At 49.4% G+C, this 23,139-nt stretch overlaps 3 protein-coding genes across 7 annotated transcripts in view; 2 read left to right on the forward strand and 1 right to left on the reverse strand.

Moving 5' to 3' along the window:
• Positions 1-13,702, reverse strand: part of ZBTB16 (zinc finger and BTB domain containing 16) — a 237,845-nt gene extending 224,143 nt beyond the window's left edge. For 4 of the 5 annotated variants that reach the window (XM_053269734.1, XM_053269733.1, XM_053269729.1 and 1 more), the window contains exons 1-2: positions 13,592-13,702; positions 11,670-11,795 (exon numbers count right to left, since the gene is read on the reverse strand). The gene's annotated coding sequence lies outside the window, so the exon portion shown is untranslated. Of the gene's footprint in view, positions 1-11,669; positions 11,796-13,453 lie in introns of all 5 variants that reach the window. The other variant, XM_053269731.1, reaches the window with a different exon arrangement.
• On the forward strand, positions 50-8,778 carry LOC128333771 (nicotinamide N-methyltransferase-like). Its single transcript, XM_053269744.1, has 4 exons — positions 50-263; positions 3,107-3,314; positions 5,839-5,932; positions 6,950-8,778. The coding sequence occupies exons 1-4, from the start codon at positions 110-112 to the stop codon at positions 7,286-7,288; spliced, it is 795 nt and encodes a 264-aa protein (XP_053125719.1). The 5' UTR covers positions 50-109; the 3' UTR covers positions 7,289-8,778.
• Positions 13,703-13,747: 45 nt separating the features above from the next.
• LOC128333772 (nicotinamide N-methyltransferase-like) lies at positions 13,748-22,802 on the forward strand. Its single transcript, XM_053269745.1, has 4 exons — positions 13,748-13,900; positions 16,186-16,343; positions 20,007-20,214; positions 21,787-22,802. The coding sequence occupies exons 2-4, from the start codon at positions 16,190-16,192 to the stop codon at positions 22,211-22,213; spliced, it is 789 nt and encodes a 262-aa protein (XP_053125720.1). The 5' UTR covers positions 13,748-13,900; positions 16,186-16,189; the 3' UTR covers positions 22,214-22,802.
• The last annotated feature ends 337 nt before the right edge of the window (positions 22,803-23,139 follow it).

The raw sequence follows: 23,139 nt of genomic DNA on the forward strand, positions 1-23,139 counted from the left end.
AGATAGGGTGGGATCAGGTTTTTGGAACTGACAGGGTACAGTTGGAAGTTATATCTGGGAAGAGAACAAAGGGTGATTTGAGAACTTGGCAGGCAGACTCAGAGGCACCATGGAAGGGAACTTCACTGGGAAAGATGTTTACGATCAGCATTTTGCCCCCAAAGAATATTTAAAAACATACTATTCCTTTAGTTCTGGCAGTTCTACAGAAAAGGACGTTTTAACTTTCACTTTGAGCAAACTTCACCAAGTCTTCATTACAGGTGAGTATGTCGCAGATGGTTCCACTGCTGTGGCTGGCTCACGGACGTTTTGGCCACCATTCTACTGCTGTGTTAGGGGAAGGAGGTCTCTGTTTTCTTTCTTCTCTGCAGAGGTGCCCTTGCCCCTGGACTTTGGGGCCCATGTCCAGGGCCTCCTCCGCCCCTGAGAGCCCCCCAAAGCCTCTTTAGTCTGTCCTGGGTCTGTCCTGGGTGGTGTGGTCACCTGGCATAGCATGATGATGCTTAATTTGCAGGGGGGGCCCTCAAAAGGCCTTTAGGTCCAGGCTCCAAAATTACCTAGGCGCACCTCTGCTTCTCTGCAGAGGTTGCTGCTGTCTTCTGGGAAGAGGCGTGGGTTCAGAGACAGCATGCCAAAGAGCCAATTCTACATGCAATGCTTCTTCTCCGCCCCTCCCAGTCACTTTGGAGGGGAAGGAGGGAGGTGTATTCCCAGATAAATGTCTCACTGTCTCAGAGCCAAATCATGTTGACGGGGCCGTGCTCTTCCAGCGTGACCAAGTTCTCTCATGGCATTTCCCACAACCAGTTTGCATTGTGGGGTGAGGGTATAACGCAGAGGACCAGATGTGAAGGGGGGATTCCAGCAATGCCAGCTTTACTTGCCCGCGTGTAACAAGTTTCATGCGCTGAAACTCCCGCTTCTGTATGAGGAGGCACTGCTGGCCTTTGCAACTGGGGGCTGCTGTTCCCTGGAATAGTACAGAATCCACTCCCTCGACACGGTTAAAAGAGAAGTGGGACATTCGGTTTTTACCATAAGACAGTTTAAAAAAAAAAAAAAAACTAGATCCGTCTGGAGCAGTGTTCCTTCTAAGGCATGTGCATGTGCACACCCTCACAAGTTTTTTGATGTCTGCTCAGTTAATTTTAGATGCCGCTCAGGCTGAATCAGGAAGGCCCCATTCTGAATGCAGGAGCACACGCACTGCCTTGATCCTGCCTCCCAGAACAAAACTCATTCTGCACACAGATGAAACAAATTAGAGGGAATACTAGTCTGGAGGAAGGCAAAGCATCCCAAGAGGGCAATTCGTGAGGCACGGGGCGGGCAGGCCGGATAGAATATATTGGCTATGAATCCAGGAGGCAGGGACAGAAGAGGCAAGAGAGCTGGACTCATGGTGGCACACATGACTTGTCCCCTTTGTTAAGCAGGGTCACTGCCCTGCTTTGCATTGGAATGGGAGACTACCTGGGAGTGCTGTAAGATATTCCCCTTTGGGGATGGGGTCATAGCTCAGTGGTAGGGCATCTGCCTGCTTGCCTGCAGAAGGTTCCAAGTTCCCTCCCTGGCAGCATCTCCAAGACAGGGCTGAGAGAGACTCCTGCCTGAAACCTTAGAGAGCCGCTGCCAGTCTGTGTAGACAATACGGAACTAGATGGACCAAGGGTCTGACTCGGTACAAGGCAGCTTCTTATGGTCCTGTATAAGAAGGGAAGGGCATATGCAGAAGGAGTGGGCAGAATTCTGCACTTCAGAGTGCAGGTAAGTGAGTGGGGAGTTAGATAACAGCCAGCATGGTGCAGTAGTTAGAGGACTGAACTAGGACCAGGGAGACCCAGGTTCAAATCCTCATTCAAGCCAGATGCCCATTGGGTGATTTTGGGTCAGTCTGACTCTCAGCCTGACCACAGGGCTGCTATGATGATAAAAAAGACCCCTAAATGATAAAACTAAGCAGACTTTGAATGGTCCCAGGGCACCATACAATCCGAGGCAAAAAGTGACACAGTAAAGAGGGCACAATTTCAAAAAGTCATACACAATCTCAGCAGCCATCACTAAACGACAACATTCAGCAGAGTCACGCAAGGACAATTACAACCAGCTGCAAACATGCTGGCAGGCCTGAAAACGGACAAGGAGTCTTTGTCCGGCACCAAAAGAACACCAGGTCATCACTGCCCGCCTGACCTCCAGTGGCAAGAGGACTTGGAAAGTCTGCTCCGATTCGTCAGAGAGGCAGATGCGGGGATGCCGCTTTTGGATCAGGGAGTTGCATGAGATGGAGGAGACAGAGCTCAACATTTCCTTAATCTAAGAATAACCTGTGGGCTCTATTTCTATGGATCCCAGTTAGGTGGGAGAAGCAAGTCTTTTATTTCCATGGACATCTGCAACAGGGCAAAGCACCCAGCTCATGGTTTATGAATCGACACACCATTTTATTTTTTTATTATTATTTGATTTGCTTTATATACCGCCCCTCCAAAAATGGCTCAGGGCGGTTTACAACAAATAAAAACAATTAAATCAATTAACAGTTAAAGTCAAAACTAAACCAATTAAACAATTAAAATCATTTAAACATTAAAAACATTAACATTAAAATCATTCTACAGCATCAACTCTTAGTCCCGCAGTAACCTCTTCTGGCCACTAGAGGCATGAGGAGTCATGTTAAGAGGTCTCTCTGGGTCAGTTAGAGTCAGAATTGTTCAGTATTTGTTGAAGGCTAGTGGCCCCCCCTCCCTTCCCCCATCTCATGATGTGATGTTTTGGTTTCTTATTAAATCTTTATTTGCTTTTTGAACTCAGCCTACTGTCGTCAGATAATCTCTTGGGCTAAACTGCTTTACCACCAGAGCATACCCCTCAACAAAGACAGCCACCAATCAGGAGCTCACGTGGCTTCCCTACCCTAGCTGGGCACTCCTCCAACCCTGTTTAGGGTCATGAGAACAGCCCTTTCATTCAGCATGCTTTAATTCATCACCCTGTGGAAAAATTTTCAACCAAGCAGCATGGTTGAAGGAAGAAAGTGTTGCAGAAGGTAGGGAGTTCATTGGAAATAAATGACTGTCGTGATATTAAAATGCAGATGGCATTAAAGGAGACACCCTGATCGATGTTGGAAGTGGGCCCACCATCTACCAATTCCTCTCTGCCTGTGAGTCCTTCCGAGAGATCATAGCCTCCGATTATACCGACCAGAACCGGGAGGAGATGCAGCGATGGCTGAGGAAGGAGCCGGATGCTTTTGACTGGAGCCCAGTGGTGAAATACGTGTGCGAGCTGGAGGGTGACAGGTATGGAGAGCAAGCTGGCATGGGGCAGTGGGTTTTTGACGTCTTCGGTTAATAAATGGACTAGCGTCAACTTATAAGCCATCTGTTTCTAACACCTCATGAGGTGTACTATCTGGAGTTGCACACAACAGATTCAATGGCCAATAATACAACATAACATGTATAAAATGGAATATAATGTGAAAACTATAATTCCAATCAGTAAATCATAGCTAAATTATAATCATAAATAATTAAATATGAGACTTTAAAAAGCACACCTCACTCTATACTAGTCCAGGTAACAATATGAAATATAATAACCATAAAGGTAAAGTGTGCCATCAAGTCGGTGTCGACTCATGGAGATCACAGAGCCCTGTGGTTGTCTTTGGTAGAATCCAGGAGAGGTTTACCAATGCCTCCTCCCATGCAGTATGAGATGATGCCTTTCAGCATGCCCAACATAATAACATTCATAACATGCTACACAATCCAATTCATGATACACACACTGATCAATACATAACACATGATACAAAGAAGCCCAGTGTATAATTGTCTCGGAGTCTTTATCAAGTGTCCAATTATACCAAATATTCATCCAATCATGATTCTTGTATAGAGGAGAAGATTATCTTCATCATGAAAAAGTTCAAGTGCCTGTAGGGAGACATCCTCATGGAACACTTACAAACATTTCCTCTCTCTTCTGCAGCCATGCACCTCTTTAGGTAGATCAAAGCAATACTCAGATATTGCCTCATGGGAGTACGTGGCTTCTAATTCAGAGTCGTATGAGCAATATATTTTATTTATTTATTTATTTATCATATTTCTATACCGCCTGATGTGTACATCTCTAGGCGGTGTGCAAAAAATAATAATACATTAACAGTATCTTTTGCAAGCTGTCCCTTACTTCTGCAAAGTCTCTGAGATACGTCAGTTCTCGGGTGTATGTACAGAGTAGCAACGTAACCGTCCATGAGCCAGCTTTGGGAAAGTGACTGTGTGTAGTCCCAGGCAGCAGCTTCTTAGCCCACCCTCCCTCCAAGGTTCTCAAAGTGATGCATTGGGATTTCACCCCTATTTTAATCACACAACAACCCTGCGTGGTAGGCTATGTTGAGAGAACAACTAGCCCAAGGTCACCGAGTCAGCTGGCTCCATGGCAGAGTGGAGTTCTGAGCCTGCGTCTTCCCCCATGACTAGCCTGACACTCTAGCCCTACACCACACCACCACCTACCAGTCTGTGTGTGCGCATTCAGCCCAAAGCCTGATGTTAAATGGAGGTGCTCCTTCAGACTCTTACTCAGAGGCTCTCTTGGACTTCTTATGACCATGAGTGGACTGAGCAAGAACATAAGAACAGACCTGCCCTGCTGGATCAGGCCCAAGGAGGCCTCTCTAGTCCAGCATCCTGTTTCCCACAGTGGCCCACCAGATGCCCCTGGGAAGCCCACAGGCAAGAGGTGAAGGCCTGCCCCCTCTCCTGCTGTTGCTCCTCTGCAGCTGGGATTTAGAGGCATCTTGCCTCTGAGCCGGGAGGCGGTCCTCAGCCATCAAGACTAGTCGCCAATGATAGACCTGTCCTCCATGAATTCATCTAAGCAAAGGCCCAAAGGATCACTGCACTGAAGAGTGCATGGAACAATTCCATCTCGGTCTCTGCAATGCTTTGGAATATGAGTGGGCTTAGAAAGCCTGAATTGTTCGGACCATGGTTTTTCCTGTGACACTCTATGGATGCGAAAGCTAGACTTTGAAGAAGCAAGATAGAAAAAGCATTGACGCTTTTGAACTTTGGTGCTGGAGAAGACTTTTGAGGATACCATGGACAGCCAGGAAAACAAACCAATGGATCATAGAACAGATCAATCCAGAATTTTCACTCAAGGCACAAATGACCAGACTCAAACTATCCTACCTCGGACACATTATGCGAAGACCCAGCTCCCCTGAGAAGTGCATAATGCTGGGAAAAGTTGAAAGAAAGAGAAGAAGAGGATGGCCAACAGCAAGGTGGATGGACTTGCAGCAATGAATGCACCACTGATAGACGTTAAAGGCCAAATGGAAGACAAATCATCCTGGAGAGAATCCATCTATGTAGTCGCTAAGAGTCGACACTGACTTGACGGCACTTAATCAATCAATCAATCAATCAGAAAGCCCAAGAGCTGAGACCAGCAGACGGTGCCCTTTGGCCTCTGCCCATCCAGGTCTTTCAGTTCCTTAGCCTAATGGTGATTGGAGGGGGAGGCAGTGAGCTCCCATTTGTAATTTTAAAAATTCAACTGCAGCAGCAGTGATGCTGAGGATAACCACCATCCACAGCAGCTCAGAGGTTCTTCACATTGCAGGGTCTTGCTGCGGATAGTGGTCGGGTATCAGCCAGCTGCGAGTGGGGACAGTTTTTCCATCCTTTATCACAAAAAATATTGGACATGCTTCAGCAGGAGGCAGATCTGTTTATCTCCTAAGAAAGAAGTGCTGAATGACTGATGTTTTGTGTTGATTTAACCTTTTGTCTTCTCTAGGGAGAAGTGGAAGGAGAAGGAAGAGAAGGTCAGAAGGGCCATCCGACGAACTCTAAAATGTGATGTGACCCAGGCCAACCTCTTCGCTCCACAGGTGATTACTATGGAGATTACTAATATGCCCCAGTAGCCAAATTTTAGCTTTAGGGTTATTGGGGCCTGACGAGCTGCTTGCCCACTGCCCAGAAAATGAAGTATTAGCACACACTCCAGAAATCAAGTTAACATTTTGTTTGGGTTACATTTAGGACAGGTTAGAAGAGCTAATCTTAACAAGTCTAAACGTATTTCAGAATACAATAGGAAACTCACCACTCCTGACGGATCAGTCTGCAAATCAGTCTCACCATCATGAAGGACAGAACGCCAAACAGGAGATTCAATATAACAATTAAAAGAATTTTTTTTAAAAAAATTATAGCTAGAGCTTGAAGCCCAAAGCATGGGGAAACGGAGAAAAAGTGTGAGGAAATTCAAGAAGGAAAGTAAAAATCCCCCCAAGGGGAAAAAATTCCCTCAAATCAAATCCATGGCTTAAATTTTTATAGTGCCTTGTCTCAGGGGAAGGTCTTAGCCTTTCAAGGGGGTGATTTGGGGGTCCTTGTTAAGTTTTGATAGGCCACTTCTAATTAGAAGACACCACTCATCTTAATCACAAAGTTGTCATTTTAGAATATAATTAAAAATTGATTATTGCCTTTTTTGCAACAAATTATGAAATGCTGACTGTTGCATCATTTGCAAGAATATATCTGGATTAGATTACACTTAGAGAGGGGAAAAACCCAATCTGTATTTCCGTCAGGAAACATTCTAACAAGGACATCCAATTTGCATAAATGACCTATAGCCAGCCAAACGTCCCCTTTCTTCCCAGCTATTGAGCCTGGGAAGCAATTTTCAAAATAACTTGTCAGCAACATTCAGTATGAACAGATCTAAATCAAAGTCTATATGGATTCTTGATTAAAAGCATAAAAGCCCCTTATGTGATAATGTTATTAAAATAATGTGATACTGCAATTACGTAATGAGATAATGTGTCCATGTGGGATATATGAGATGTGTGTGTATGTAAAATGAATACTGCAAGCCTCATTCTCCTTCACAGATGGTGCCCCCGGCCACTTGTGTGACGACTTTGTACTGCCTGGAAACAGCTTGCAAAGATCTGGCCACCTACCGCGCGGCCGTGAAGAACATCGGCTCTCTTGTCAAGCCAGGGGGACACCTCCTCTTGCTGTCGGCTCTCCAGGAGACCTTCTTCATGGTCGGCCAGCACTGGTTCTTCTGCCTCTACCTAGAGCCGGAAATTGTCGCTGATGCCGTGAGAGAGGCAGGTTTTGATATTGTGTGGTCCGAGATGACCAAAGCACACTTTACTTTGTCTATTGCTGATAATCATGGCGGAATATATGCAGTGTTTGCCAAGAAGCGCAGTCAAGCATAGTGATAGTCAGAAGTGAAGAGAAGCCAGCTCATCAAAGGAAAACTAGAAAGAGGAGACTCTTTTTCCCAGCTCCCATGTAGTGATACTTGCACAAATAAGGCCCATAGACCAACGGCAGCCCTTTCTTTTCTACCCCCTTCCAGGAATTCCAGATGCCTATTATTAGTGGCCCATTGCCTCCTCTGCATGGGAACATCTGTGTCCTACAGAGCCCAGTAGGAAACACAATGTCTAAGGTACGCTAGGAGATATAGATACATAGATAGAAACATCTCACCTGAGGCTTTCATTCATCTGAAATACTAAAACCAACCTGGGGCCCACCAACAACTCCCAACATCCCCAGCCCAGTACATGGTAGGTGTTTTAGTTCAGCAACATCTGGAGGACCCCAAGTTGGGAACCCCTGTACTAAAACAAGAACAGCCAATGCAATCCGTGAGTTCCTTCCAAATGGCATTCTGGATTTCTGAATGGCTGTTGGGCATTTCCATATACCTCGACTCCAGTCAAGGTATTTTGCCACAATTAATTAGTTAGACTTGAAGGTGCCGCAAGGACCTTTGTCATTTCCTAAACAGAAAAGCCTTCATTTCTTCCAATGGCTTCTCCCCTGGAATCCATCTATGAGATTGAAAGTATATTGAAAAGACTGTCACTGTTTCTTTAGAATTACCTACAGCCAGCACGCTATTTCTCGGCACAAGTTACATTTATTCCCACCCAGCACATCATTGCATTCCCTGCTAGCTCTGTGAACGCCGGACTGTATGGTCTGCATAGAGGACAGATATTGCTTGCTCCAAAAATAAGGCTGCTTCTTGTCCTATACAGTAGTAAAACTGGCAGCTTGTAGCAGATGGTATCTTACACTCTGTTACTATTTATTGTTGCCAATATTAAGCAGCCAGTTATCACTAGATCCCACAGTATATCTGCTTAGGTAGACATATTAATTTTGCACCAAATGTTGCTCCTAAAAAAATGCAAAATTTACTAGCAGGTCTGAGTAATGGAAGTCCTCCTTCCAGACAGAAGCAGCTCCACAGAGTGGGAGTTAATCCTCTTATTAGTGAAATTAATGGCTTATCAACATTCTAAAGAAAAGCTCTTAGCATTGGGTAGTACAGTTTGCTTCCCTGCAGTAATACATAGAATGAATCAGCTCTTTTCAATGGATAACCATGCAGTATGGTGAGATTCTGTTTAAGGGACTGGATTATTGCTTTGTTCTCGCATATATGAAGCACCTTTCTCTTTTGGAACTTGTAAACATTTTCTTACATTATGAACTGTGTTTGTGATCTGCAATATGAGCAAAAATTGAATCAAAAGGATGCAGAAACTGGGCAATCCTCAGAGGGTGGTATCGATCACCATTTATATTCAGCTTATATTCATATATTCCAATGAAGATATTCAGGATATATTCATTTTGCCCCACAGCTGCTTCATGAATCAAACACTGAAATAAAATCAGTAAAACGGCAGTAGGGGTTTTTCTTCTTCTTCTTCTCTGTGTCCATTGATGTGTTAGGCAACAGCCAGTCAATTATTAGATAACCTTTCCTAGAGGCAGAGGCTTGTTCTTTTTTGATAACAGATTTTCCCTCTGGACAGGATTCTAGTTTTCCAAGACTGAATCCAGCCTACAATGTAGCTGCAATATTGGGTCCACAGTACACATGGCAATGGATATTTCATGGGTCATGTGCTTTAATTGTTATTGACTGGATCGGGGCAGGCCCTGTGGATGGGGACCACTCTTTAACCCTAACCACCCCCGTCCTGCCACAGTCCTGTTTTGGATTGCTGACGCCCTGCCTGTGCTATTTTTCCAAGAAGAAAATAGAAGCCCACTGGTACAATTGGTCTATCTACAATTGGCTATTTGTTTAATAATTAGTCTAACTGGTCTATAATTGGGCTGTAATTCAGTGGATCCTTTTGGTCGTCATTCTTGGAACACTGCAAATATTGCATTCCAGCCTAGAGAAAGAGTCCCATCTGTCATTAATGGCTATACAACACCACCTTTACCAGGATAACGAAGTCCCAGCCAAATAGTTTTTTAAACCTCTACTAGTATACGAACTTCTCCAGAGGTTTCATCTCTTCATTGTCGTATCATCAAATTGTTTATATGCCTAGGAACAGTATTTCTATAAACAATGTTTATGTGATCAGTAACACCTCCTTCGGAGCTGCCTCTCCTGCACACACCACCAAATCCTGGCTGAAGGTGACATCACTCTGTCCCCTTCCCCTGCATGGTGTGTGTGTGTGTGTGTGTGTGTGTGTGTGAAGCCAGAGTGAAAGGTGCAGGAAAGCAGCCAGGAGGGACACTCAAGGGAGGATTTTAGAGATTGCCTGGAATGGGGCAGCAAAGGCAGGAAGCTGCAGACAGCATCGAGAGAGTCAGAGATTCTCCTCCCAGAGGCCATCCGCTGCCAGCTTCTCAGAATGACCCGTCATCTTCATCCAGTGCTCAAACAGTGCTTATTGGTGTATAAATACTGAAAACAGTGAATCTCCTTCCAAGGGAAACCAGAATCCAAGGTGTGCTGCTGGCAACCCCTGTCATGGTGACCTAACAGCCTTTGGGTCTCTGTGGGTAAGCTTCCTGACTTGTGTGCACACAAAACGGCAGCTTTTGCATGCTTGCTGTGCAATCCAGAATCCTGAAGGGGAGGTGCAGGACAGAGAGAAAGGTATTGGGTCGACACAACAGATGACGGACGTCATGCTCACACAGAGCATTGCCTGGAAAGCACCAAGTTTTTGCACCACTGTAGGGAGAAGGGGAGAGGATCTTTCCAAACTTCACTTTCCTCACATGTGTGCAACACAGAAGGGAAAAAAGCTTTCATTCTGTTATAAATAAAAGACGACATGACAACACACACTTGGACCCATGCAGAACACACGGTCTCTTCCCAGAAGTCCAATTAAGGGTTGCTCAAGAGTCTCTTGGATGCCAACTTTGTCAGCAGCAGCTGGAGCTGCAAGGTCATTCCAGGTCAACTGGCACAAACCAGCCCCGCTTCTAAGGATCTCTGTGCTGTCAGGAGGAAGACTGAGCATGTCCACTGTGCTTGCTGTGGTGGCTTCAGAGATCCTGGCTGAGAGCCCTCCACACAGGAGATCTGCTGGAGGCTGAGCAGCAGACCTCATGGTGTGGACGATGCACTGTGCGGCTGAATAACAGCTGCAGAAGTCTCACCCTGACAGCACAGCCACTGAGCCACAGACTTAGCAGCATTGCTAAGAACTACAGTATAATGTCGGAGAGCCCTCACCAATGCACAGGTCTTGGTGTGGCTGGCATACCTGACTGTGTGGCACCTTCTGGAGTATGTGATGCAGCAGCAGAGAGCAGGGGGGAGTAATATTGGGGGGAAATGCAAGGGTGGAGATCTTTAAGGGGCAGAGGAGCCAGCAGCCACTTCTGAATGTTTAAAAACCCACCGGAGAGTTGACTGTATCCTGCAGAGTCTGCACACATATATGAGGCATGCAGTGCCTGTTGAGGAGGGGGGTGCGGGGGGGGGGAGAGAAGCAAAACCAGTTTGGAAACTGGGAAGCAGCAGTTACGAGGTCACACTCTGGGGATGATTCCCATCATATGCTCTGTTTTCAAAGAGGTGGCGGAGGTCAGAGTTGAGTTATATGTGGAAGAGGAAGAGGCAGGGGAAGCTTTTTTCTTATGAGGGGGATACAAGATTGTAGAGATTCACCTGACAGACACACACATTTATTTTGGCCCCACTGCTTTCTGCAGAAAAGTTAACTTGCAAGAAGAAATTGTGTCTCCATGAGGCTTCAGGCGCTCGGGAACAGTAAAAGGGTTTTCCTAGATGCATTCTCTGAGGCAAGAACGTAAGAACAGCCCTGCTGGATCAGGCCCAAGCCTGCCAGCACTGAGAAAAGCAAAAAGAGCAGAAAAGGGGAAAGGAAAGGGAGGGGGGGAACAGGGGCAAAAGTAGAAAACAGAAAGATTTGGGGTGGTGGGGAGGCAGAAAGCAAAAATGCCCGGGTGAAAAGCAGAGAGAAAGGCAGAAAGAGGGACAGAAGGGAGGAAGCAGGGATTGCATCCCCCTCCCACCTAATGCTGCAGCGGGGAAGCAACTCGCCTAGGGAGCCAGAGGTTGCTGGTTTGAATCCCCACTGGGAAACACCTCTATCAGGCAGCAGCGATATAGGAAGATGCGGAAAGGCGTCATCTCATACTGCGCGGGAGATGGCAATGGTAAACCTTTCCTGGATTCTACCAAAGACAGCCACAGGGCCCTGGGGGCACCAGGAGTAGATACACCAACTCAACGGCACAACTTTACCTTTTACCCACCAAACAAACCAGCTAGTAAAAGATCAGACTTACCAGCAGTCAGGCGACCTCCAGGGCAGGGAGCCTCCTGCAGCCCCTCCTCCCCTGCCTGCAACTTCCTCTTTTGGTCTTACTGAAGCTGCTCCATCCAGTCCGATTCCTAGGGGGCTCCTCCTGGCTCTGCCCTCAGGAAGAAGGGGGGAAATGTATTAAAATATGTTCCCTGAAACAACCAGAAAGTGCATTTTTAACCCATTATTTTAATTAAGAACATAAGAACAGCCCTGTTGGATCAGGCCCAAGGAGGCCCATTTAGTCCAGCATCCTGTTTCACCCAGTGGCCCACCAGATGCCACTCCTGGAAGCCTACAGGCAGTTGAGGCCATGCCCTCCCTCCTGCTGTTACTCCCCTGCAACTGGTACTCAGAGGCATCCTGCCTTTGAGGCTGGAAGACCTCTCCTCCATGAAGTTATCCAAACCCCTCTTCAAGCCTTCCAGGTTGTTGGCTGTCACCACATCTTGTGGCAGAGAATTCCACAACTGGATTATGCGTTGTGTGAAAAAGTACCTCCGTTTGTTGGTTCTAGATTTCCCGGCAATCAATTTCATGGGATGACCCCTGGTTCTAGTGTGATGTGAGAGGGAGAAGAATTTCTCTCTATCCACTTTCTCAGGAGTCTTTGATGAGGAACTTTGGTGAAAGCTTTTTGGAAGTCCAAGTAGACTATGTCAACTGGATCACCTTGATCCACACACCTGTTGACACTCTCAAAGAACTCCAAAAGGTTTGTGAGGCAAGATTTACCTTTGCAGAAGCCATGCTGGTTCTCTCCCAGCAGGGCCTGCTGTTCTATGTGCTTTACAATTTTATCCTTGAGGCTGCTTTCCATCAATTTGCCTGGAACGTACGTTAAGCTAATCGGCCTGTAATTTCCCAGATCGCCCCTGGATCCCTTTTTGAAAATTGGTGTTACATTTGCTACTCTCCAGTCCTCTGGTACAGAGCCCGATTTCAGGGATAAGTTAAATATTTTAGCAAGGAGGTCGGCAATTTCACATTTGAGTTCTTTGAGGACTCTTGGATGGATGCCATCTGGCCCAGGCGATTTGCTAGTTTTCAGTTTTTCCAGACAGTTTAGAACATCATCTATTCTCTTGTCACTTCTATCTGACTCAGTTCTCTAGCCTCCATCCCTGAAAAGCCTGTTTCAGGAATGAAGACGGATGCAAAGAACTCACTGAGCTTCTCTGCAACCTCCATATCCTCCTCAATAACCTGTTTCACTCCCTCATTATCTAACGGTCCAACCGCCTCCCTGGCAGGTTTCCTGCATCTGATGTATTTAAAGAAGTTTTTGTTATTCCCCTGGATGCTTTTAGCTAAATGTTCCTCAAACTCTCTTTTTGCCTCCCTTATTGTCACCTTGCATTTCTTTTGCCAGAGTTAGTGTTCCTTCCTGTTCTCTTCTTTTGGACAGGCCTTCCCATTTTGGAAGGAAGTCTTCTTCTCTTTTATGGCTTCCTTGGTGGTACCTGTTAGCCATGCTGGCATCCTGGACTTTGTAGTACCTTTCCTCCTTTTGGGTATACAGTCTAAATGGGCTCCTAGTATTGTGGTTTTGAGCAAACTCCATGCATTCTGGAGCGAAGTGACTCTCCTGAGTCTCCCTTTCAGCTTTCTTTTCACCAGACTCCTCATTTTGGAGAAGTTTCCTCTTCTGAAATTCAAAGTGTCTGTGCTAGACTTCCTTGGTGATTCTCTCCCCTCATATATGTTGAATGTGATGGCACTGTGGTCACTGTTCCCTAAAGGGTCGATGACCCTGACATGGCGTACCAGGTCCTGGGTGCCACTCCGAATTAGGTCCCAGGTCGCCTTCTCTCTGCTTGGTTCCAAGCCCAACTGTTCTAGGGCACAGCCATTCAGCGTAGCTAGAAACCCGACCTCTTTCTCCTGGCCCGACTGTGAATTTACCCAGGCTGTGTGTGGCCTCACTTTGCAGCCTCCTCTGGGAAGAGCAGGAGCAGCTTCAGGCGGCCAGCCAGCTTCTCTAACCAGCCACACCTGGCGGCCTTCCCCCCCCCCCCTTCCAACCAACTAACTAACTAGCCGGAGGACTCCTCCGGGGGCGAGGAATCGGATTGGCTGCAGCCGCTTGAGCAGCCGCTGTTCCAGCCAGTTAGACCCAAACCAGGAGTTTCAGGCGGGCAGCGCCAGAGCGGCTGCCGCTGCTGCCGCCTGTGAGAAGCTCCCTCCCTGCTCGGAAGGTTCCCCGGGCTGCAGGTAAGTCTGAGCCTGGCTTAGCGGTCTGGGCTTTTGTCGGGGGGCGCTGCCCCTCCTGCCCAGCCTCCCACTGCCTCGCAGGGTCTTCCTTCCCATTGCCATTTGGGGGGGGGGCGGCGGGGGGGGGAGGTGAGAAGCAGCAGCAGGACTCCCTCTCCGAGCCGCCTCTCCCAGCAGGCTCCGGTCCTCGCCCTCACAGCTCAGGGGGGGGCACTGGGAGAAGAAGAGCCGCTGCGAGGAGGACTGGCTGCGGGGGCGGAGAAGCCGAAGTTCCGCCACGCCGCCTGCTGCTGCTGGGAAGAGCCCTTCCAGGCTAGTTGCAAAGCCAACAGTGGCGTCTGGGAAGCCCCTTTTTTCCCCACGGAGCAAGCGGGGAGCCGCTGCCCTCTCTGCCCCCAGCCTGCAACCCCCCCCCCCCCCGCCGGAGCTTTTCCAAAGGGCGGCACTTCGACGCAGCTGCTTCGCCACGCTCGGGGTGGGGCGGGATGGGGGGTGGGGTTTCTGCGAGGGAACCATTTGCAGCCCTGGCCGGACGGCGGCAGAAGGGGCGTCTCGTGCAGGCCAGGCCAGCGGCATCCTCTGCCATCGCACCGGGGCGCTTCCCAGGCTGCCAGCCTCTTTCCCTGCAAAAGGCAGTGTCGGTCATGAGGGAGGGAGGGGTGGAGCTGAGGGTTCCTTGAACCCATCCACTCGAAACACCGCAAAGAGTAGTGTAAACGGCAACGTTTTGTGGCGCCGAATTCACACCGCATTAGAGATCCGTTGTAAGGAGGCAAACCTCCTACAACGGGCAAATTCAGCTTCTTTTCTTTTCTTTTCTTTTTTTGCAATGCGGACACAATGTTATGGGGCTGCGACAGCAGCAATAAAATCTGAAAGAAGGCATCGCAAATATGAACGGCCCCTTCCTTACAACGCAGGGGCTGCAATGTCAAAACACAGGCAATGCAGAAGCACACTTGAGGGACCCGTTGGTGACTCTGTGATAGGCATGCCCGTGGGTGGTGCTGTAACGGAGCGGAATTGAGAGGAGAGCTGGTCTGGTGGCAGCCAGCATGACTTGTCCCCTTAGCTAAGCAGGGTCCACCCTGGTTGCATATGCATGGGAGGCTAGAAGTGTGAGAGCACTGCAAGAGATTCCCCTTAAGGGGTAATGGAGCCACTCTGGGAAAAGCATCTACAGGTTCCAAAAAAGCATCTACAGGTCCCAAGTTCCGTCCCTGGCAGCATCTCCAAGAGAGGGCTGGGAGAGAGACTCCTGCCTTCAACCTTGGAGAAGCTGCTGCCAGTCTGGGCAGACAATACTGAGCTAGATAGACCAATGGTCTGACTCAGTAGATGGTAGCTTCCTATGTAAGCCCCACTAGCTCCAAGCAGGACCACAAGAGCTGGCTAATATGGCAACACAGAAGGGATGGAGTTCCATCCACTTCTTGGAGCAGACTGCCAGACTTTGTGGCTGCTGCTGCTGCCCAGGCAGCATGAATTGGCCCTTCCCTTTCCTCTGTGTCTTAAAGGAGCTTTACCCAGTTTCTTAAGCCCTGGCTCTGCCGCCCTGGGTGGAGGGCACTTCCAGGAGTGACAGGTTCTCTGAGCTGGAGGATGGAGGCAGGGCTGTGTCCTAGGGGGGCAGTGGAGGGGCCCCCATGTCAGTTTTTCCTGACATGGGGGGGTCCTGAAAGGGTCACCTGGGGTGTGGGCCATAGGGTCCTCCCACCCCATCTTATCCTGTGGCCTGTCTGTGAGAAGGAGCCTTGGATCTAGGGTCATGATAGCATGGGGTAGTCTTGGCTATGGGCCAAGACAGTCACCTCGAACTCTTGGAGGCTGCTTCAGTCGGCAGGCAGATGGGCCTTTGGTCAGATCCAGGAGCAGATCAGACTTATTATGTTCTTCTTGCGTGAATGTATTCATTATGGGTCCAAGTTTTAATCTTTGTCACCTAAGCAGATAAGTGTTTTCTTGCTATTTTGCAAGATAAGAATTGTTTTCAGTGAAAAGGGTAATGGGTATAAGGAAGAGAAGAAGGCTTGGTTACGGAATAAACCCTCGGGAATAATCCTAGGAGCATAATGAAGGGATAGAGGAGGAGCGTAAGTGGAGGTGGGAGTCTGGCAAAGGTGAGAGGCCAAAACACCATAATTCAATGGTGGGGGTGGGAGATGGGAACCTTCTGATTATGGAACAGGAATGAAGAGGATGGAGCCCATGAGCTGAGTACACTAAAGCCCGGTCAAGGGTCAGCCAAGCATTTTGCTTCCCCTCCCCCTCTCTCTTCCTTGAAGGATCATGGAGACAGAGTTCACTGAGAAGGACTTTTATGCTCAACATTTTGTTCCAAAACAATATTTGGAAAACTATTACTGTTTTCGATCGGGGAAAGATGCAGAAAATTCCCTTTTAACAACTTGCCTGCAAAATCTCCACAAGGTGTTCTCTTTGGGTAAGTGTGGATGGCCTCTGTGTGCTCCAGAACTCTTGCAAAACTGGCTTGCATTGAACTGGTGGGAGTGCTCTATTTTGTTCGATCCACGTTGCCAACTGACTTGGTTTTGACCCAACTCCTGTATGTGGGCCTTTAGCAGCCATTTCATCTGCAGCAAATTAGCAAGTAGTAATGTTCTTCTCCATTGTGCTGATTTGTGCACACGGCTGCTGCTTGCACACGATTGGTTGGCTGAGAGAAGCCTCTGCCAATCAAGCCCTGGCACCCTGATTCCGAGTTTGGTTTTGATCAAGCTTGATGAGTTGATTTCGACTGACACACACAAGTTCAGTGTAAATTTGGTCGATATGTAAATTTGTCGATAACGTGTAAATTTGGTCGATAAGTTTGGCCGATATGTGAACGCAGCCCCTCCATTCCGGAGGAGATGCGAACTAAGAGCTGGGTGTGAAAAACTTCCTGCAGAGTCCCAATTCCAGTCCTGGGCACCTCCAGACATGGTTGGGAAGGACCTCTGCTGGAAACCCTGGAGAAGATCTGCTGCCTGTTTTTGATTCCCTCAGGATGCTCAATATTTTCCCATTGATCTTTCTTCCCTGCTATCCCCTGAACTGTACCTGACAGATAGGCACAGTTGCTGGGTGCTTAAAAGATCCTGGCCCTGGGCCCACGCAGCCCCCCTCTTATAAGTTGGGGGGGTCAGAAAGACAAAGATATGAGCAGAGCAGGAGAGGGCTAGCTACGAAGTGTGTGCAGAAGGGAAAGCACTTCTTACTTGGGTTTGTTTCGGTGAGGGAGGAAACCCTACTCTTAAGGCGCTTCTGCTGGGGCTCAGGAGATCTCAGTCACACACCTGCAGTGCTAATTGAATGTATGTAGGGACCCCCCCCACCCCACCAAGGAAGATTCCTTCTGCCCTGGGATCACTGCCCTTTAATCCTGAGTATATGGGGGGACAGCTCTCTGCAGTTAACAGCAATGAACGAGACGCACTCTGCAGTTGATGGTGCCTTTTCAAAAGGCACTTGCACATGTGTTGGCACCAGAGTTAGCTATTCCTGGGCCAGCCTGACAGCAAATCCCCAGGTAGATCTCTTCACGTTTGCCGGGTGGGCGAGGTGGTGGAGGAGGCATCTCTATAAATGGCAATACAGAATATGTGTTGGGTGAATTGCTGGGCATAGCAACTGTCCCTAAGCCATTTGATGACTGCCAGAGTTGATCCCCTCACACTCCCTCCCACTGGGAATTTCTTCTCGCCTTTCAAAATATGATTCTATTTTTAGAGTTGTGGTCATCATTCCACCAATATCGGCAGGAACCATGAGCACAGCTGCATGTTGTATACTACTGGCTATTTTTAAAAAGATAAGCAGATATTGTTGAAAATGATGACCACAACTCTAAACATATAACGATATGTTGAAAGGCAAGAAGACACCAGGATATCAAGATACCCCTCTAGAACATCTTTCCCTGCCCCTGGTTTGAGAGCAGAGTTTTGCTGAGGACGAGACTTTCATTTGTGGCAGAGGTCTTCTGCCCTGGCCTTTGCTGTCAGGCTGAACCCAGTAAGAGGTGCAATAGTAACCAACAGTGGTGCCAGCACATGTGCAGAGTGTGTGTCTTACATGACTGTTAGCTGCAGAGTGCCATCTCCACATGCACTCAGGATTAAAGAAGAGCAGGGTAGATTTCTTTAGGGCTCTGACTGCATCTACCCACCAGCCTTTTAGACCCCTGTCTCCAAACTTACATACAGAAGAGTGGTAAGGCAATGAGGCATGGGGTGGGAAGTATAGACTGAGACAAGAGTAGAATCCACACAGTGAAAAGTTCGCTCAAACCAAAAATGGTCTTAATTCAAAGCCAAGGACATACAAGAGCTTGGATATAAAATGCAATAACTAAATGAGCAAATGGAATAGACAGAAGTAGAAGCAAAAGAATCCTTCTAGCCTAGCACTAAACCTAGGTGAGGTCCTAACAAAAACCTCCATATGCAAAGGAGTCACAGCAGGAGATAGGGCATGCCCTCAGCGCTGGGAGCCTGTGGGCTTCCTATGGCATCTGGTGGGCCACTGTGTGAAACAGGATGCTGGACAAGATGGGCCTCCTTGGGCCTGATCCAGCAGGGCTGTTCTGATGTTCTTATGCACAGAGCTTCTGGTCCTAGCCTTCCGTCTTGTAGCAGATTTAGTTCCTTCACTGCCTAAGCCTGGCAGATTGATCATTTCCTGCCTTGGCAGCGTCTGGCTCCAGGGATTTCACTCCCATTTCCAGAGTCTTCTGAGCTCTTTTGCAAGTGATTTTCGCTATCAGCAACTCAGCTCAGCTCTCTCCTGGTTATTTCAGCAACTCTTAGACAACCCACAACGACCCAAACTCTAATAACTACAACTCTGCTCAAAACCTTCCTTCTTTTACACAATAAAACTCTGCCCCCTTATTTTGAATCAGCCAATCAGAAATAACTAAAGCTAGACAAGAATTTACACAACCCAGACAGAACGGCTGCTGGCAGTTAGAAAATAAACCTCGAACTTTGGGTGTTATGCACAGAACGTAAGCAAAGCACAAAAGAGAGACAAGTGGCCATTTTAGGACTGCAATATACACAATGGAGATCAAGCCAACAAATACAAAATGGAGAGTTATGTTCCATCCTCCACAGAGTGGCTGGTCTTCCCAGTTTGGGAATCCCAGAAACCAGGAATGGCTCGTCCAAATAAGCTGGGTGGTGCCCCAAAGAAGACACAGTTGCCTCTGCTTCCCAGAGTTCTGTTTGCTCCTCTCTCCCTCTCTCTCCTACTCTGCATGGCCTGCAGGCAGTGCAACTCCCCTTAACACTGGGGCAGGGCAAGAGAGAGGAGCAAACGGAGCTCTGGGAAGCAGAAGCAGCTGTGCCTCCTTTAATGCCCTCCCCCAGGGGGTCCTTAGGACGAGCCGCTCCTGCCAGACCCCCTTAGGCCACCACCAGCCTCAGAGGCAAGATGCCTGTAAACAGATGGGAGGAGAGCTGGTCTGGTGGCAGCCAGCATAACCTGTCCCCTTAGCTAAGCAGGGTCTGCCCTGGTTGCATTTGAATGGGAGACTAGAAGTGTGAGCCCTGTGAGATCTTACCCTTAGGGGATGGAGCCACTCTGGGAACAACATCTAGGTTCCAAGATCCCTCCCTGGCAGCATCTCCAAGGTAGGGCTGAGAGAGATGCCTGCCTGCAGCCTTGGAGAAGACGCTGCCAGTCTGTGAAGACAAAACTGAGCTAGATGGACCAATGGTCTGACTCAGTATATGGCAGCTTCCTCTATTCCTGTGTACTAGCTGCAGGGAAACGGCAGCAGGAGAGAGGGCATAGCCTCCCCTCTTGCCTGTGGGCTTCCCAGAGGCATCGGGTGGGCCACTGTGGGAAACAGGATGCTGGACTAGGTGGGCTTTCTTGGGCCTGATCCAGCAGGGCTGTTCTTACGTTCATGTGAAATCTTGGCCGTGAATCCTGCCCTGAGTGATTGCATCCTCCTGAAGGGTGTGCAACTCCATTGGCTGACACTAGGAGCGATGCTTGGCTCAAGCTTGGCTCCCAGGACATGCGGCCTGGCTCTGGTCACTCGGGAAGCAGAGTGGAGCATTGCACACATGATCTTTGTGATGGTGTCCTGCAGATGGCATTAAAGGAGACACCCTGATTGATATTGGAAGCGGGCCCACCATCCACCAATTCCTCTCTGCCTGTGAGTCCTTCCGAGAGATCGTAGCCTCCGATTATACCGACCAGAACCGGGAGGAGATGCAGCGATGGCTGAGGAAGGAGCCGGACGCCTTCGACTGGAGCCCAATGGTGCAATACGTGTGCGAGCTGGAGGGTGACAGGTATGGAGAGCAAACTGCCTTTGGACATCCAGTGCCTTGATTTTCAAGGGCTCCTTCCTGCTCCTGTTTCTGAGCAATGGCCCATCTTATTCATGAAGAGCTCTCGCCTTGCAGCGCCAAGTTTGCATCAGAAGGCGAGAGCATACAAGAAAATGGCCCTTCTTGATCTGTGTACGGGATCTCCCTAGTAGGGGCCGGATAAGGGCAGAAAACGGAGACGGGTGTTGATTATGGGTGGGTGGGGAACGGGGCCGGAGACCCCTTCCCTCCTTTCCAGAGTCCACTGCCTGGAGCTAGGCCTGATCTGAGGCAGCTGGCTACAAACAGGGGCAATCCTTTCATGAGTCGAGATGTTTGCCTCAGGGTGGCAAGATGCTCCCCACCACCGCCATGGGAGTGCCTCTCCTCACAGCAGCAGCAGTTCGTCCTCATGAGGTTGGGGGGCAGCAAAGGAGGGGCCGCTGCCTCTGCTTCCTGGCCGCGGCCCGCTCTCCCGTGCTGCCTGCAGGCTGGCCATTCGTCAGGCCGCCTGCAGGCAGCACGGCTCTTGGACAGAGAGCAGCCACCTGAGCTGCTGCCGGGAAGCAGAGGCTGCTGTGCCTCTTCCCCCCACCCCCACCCCTGCCTCGCTCTCCAAGCCGAACCTCCAGGAGGCAGCATGGGGACGTAGAGGCAAGCTTACCTCCTCCCACCCCTATTCCATCTCCAAAGCCTGCAAGGGTCTGTTTTCAATGAGGGGGGGCCTGGCCTACACTGGCTCCAGTACCTTGGGCTGCCCCTGAGAACTCGTTTTGGAATGGAGGGTGGGTGTCGGAGGGAGTAAACACCTTCCCTGGACGCAGCCTCAGCCCCATAGAAGAGGCCCAGTGGCCCCACCCCGGCCAAGCCAGGCAGCAGGTCCATCTTCCTTCCTTCCAACCCACCCAGGTCAAGCCAGGCGCCAGCTGGCGAAGGAAGCTGCTGAACCAGCAAAGGGCCAAAGCTGTGCTGTGGCCAGCAAGAGCCCTGACCCTTCCTGGATCTTCGGGCTGGCCCTACTCCAGAGGAGGCCCCTGAGCTGGCCTCCCTCCTCCTCTTCCTCTTCCTCCTGAAGGCAATTGCCTTTTTGCCTGCTTGTGGGGCTGTCCCAGAGGCATCCGAAGCCCTTCCTGGAAAGGGCAGATGGGCCTTTGCTCTGATTTGGCAGGACACTTCTGTGTCTGCATGTGCACAGCTATTAGCCATGTGTGCACGTTATGTGGAGCCTCAATGCCCAGAGGCAGCAGATGCCTCTGAACACCAGTTGCTGCAAATAACAACAGATGAGAGAGGGGTTGCCTTTATGCCGTCCTTCGGGGCTTCCTGGAGGCATCGGGGCCTTGGATGCAACGGATCTCTTCTTCTGTCCCTCCTTTAAATCTGGGGGGTCCTCAGCCCTACAGCCAACCAGGTATTCTCACCTGCTCAGCCGACGGCCATCAAATAATGAAGCCGTGTAGGATGTTGTGGGCACTGCTCTTGGAAGCGACGGCCCCCAAAGAGGGTGAGGTGAGGTGGGAGGGACTGACGGTCCGCTCTTCCATCCTCCCCTAGGGAAAAGTGGGCCCGCAAGGAAGAGCAGGTTCGCAGGGCCATCACGCAGGTCCTGAAATGCGACGTGACGCTGCCCAACCCACTGGCGCCTCTGACCCTCCCTCCTGCGGACTGCTTGCTCTCCTCCTTGTGCCTGGAAGGCGCCTGCAAAGACCTGTCCGTCTACCGCTCCGCCGTAAGGAACATCAGCTCCCTCCTCAAGCCTGGGGGGCACCTCGTCTTATTCGGCGTCCTGGAAGAAACTTTCTACATGGTGGGCCAGCACCAGTTCTCGTGTCTCTACTTGGAGCAGAAGGATGTGGAAGAAGCGGTGAGAGAGGCCGGGCTGAGGGTCCAGTGGGTCAAGGAGGCCAGGATGCAGTTTTCACCCTCTGTGAGCGATCTCAAGGGGGTCTTCACCCTGGTGGCTCAGAAGCACTGCAGCTGAAGGAAAGCGGGCGGAGGACAGGGATGGGGGAGGGAGTTCCCACTATGGGGCTAGTCCTTCGGATGACTATGGTTGAAATTGAGGAAGGCTAAGCCAGAGCTGGCCATCCTGAGGCTCTCCAGCTGCCCAACAGCAGCAGGAAAGAGCCTCAGCTTGGCCATGCCTGGTCTAAGCTCACCCCACAAAGGCATTTTCCAGATTACACGTTACAACAGCAGTAGTTTACTCTCCCTTGGCAGGATCATATTGAAACCATAAATAAAGGGTATTGCACAAAGCCACCAGCAGGGGGAGCAGTCTTTTCTAGCTTGTGCACATGTCCTACAAGGGGTAAATGCAGCTGGTGTTTTGTTGGGGTTTTTTGGTTGTTTGTTTGTTTGTTTTGCAATGTTGTAGCACTGTAACGCCAAGATAAAACCTGAAAAGCAGTATCAGAAATGTGACCAGCACCTTGCTGACAGTGCAGAGACTGTGATGTCGAAACACAGGCAGTACGGAAGCACACTTAACGGACACTGTTGTAGCGGGTAACCTGGAAAGCGCCATGATGTTGCAAAAATTAAAAATAAAACATACTCTACCTGTGGAATTGCCATACAAATTTAAAGACCTCCAGGGAGAAAAGCAAAGGGAAAGGAATGGGGTGGGGAAGCGAAGTGTCATGGGCCAGACTTGAAGATGACCCACAGGCCCCACAAGGCCTGGGAAAGCAAGACGTTCTTGCCGGGCTCTCTGCAGACAGTATCAGCTGCACTCCCCACATTCCAGTCTGGAGCCAGCAGCTTGCCCCAGAGGAGGGCAAAGGGCAGGCTGCTTCCAGCCAGCAGACACCCCTCTCCAGTCCCACGGCCATGTTGCTGCAAACCCCACCCCCCCACACACATACACACACAGAGCAACTGTTTGCACTCAAAGATTCCACGGTG

This window comes from Hemicordylus capensis, chromosome 8, assembly GCF_027244095.1.
Source record: "Hemicordylus capensis ecotype Gifberg chromosome 8, rHemCap1.1.pri, whole genome shotgun sequence".
NCBI lineage: Eukaryota > Metazoa > Chordata > Lepidosauria > Squamata > Cordylidae > Hemicordylus > Hemicordylus capensis.

Coding starts and splice junctions, on each gene's coding strand:
- LOC128333771 (XM_053269744.1), top strand. CDS start 110: ATGGAAGGGAACTTCACTGGGAAAGATGTTTACGATCAGCATTTTGCC. Junction 3,315..5,838: donor TGCGAGCTGGAGGGTGACAG/GTATGGAGAGCA, acceptor TGTCTTCTCTAG/GGAGAAGTGGAAGGAGAAGG. Junction 5,933..6,949: donor CCAACCTCTTCGCTCCACAG/GTGATTACTATG, acceptor TCTCCTTCACAG/ATGGTGCCCCCGGCCACTTG.
- LOC128333772 (XM_053269745.1), top strand. CDS start 16,190: ATGGAGACAGAGTTCACTGAGAAGGACTTTTATGCTCAACATTTTGTT. Junction 16,344..20,006: donor CCACAAGGTGTTCTCTTTGG/GTAAGTGTGGAT, acceptor GGTGTCCTGCAG/ATGGCATTAAAGGAGACACC. Junction 20,215..21,786: donor TGCGAGCTGGAGGGTGACAG/GTATGGAGAGCA, acceptor ATCCTCCCCTAG/GGAAAAGTGGGCCCGCAAGG.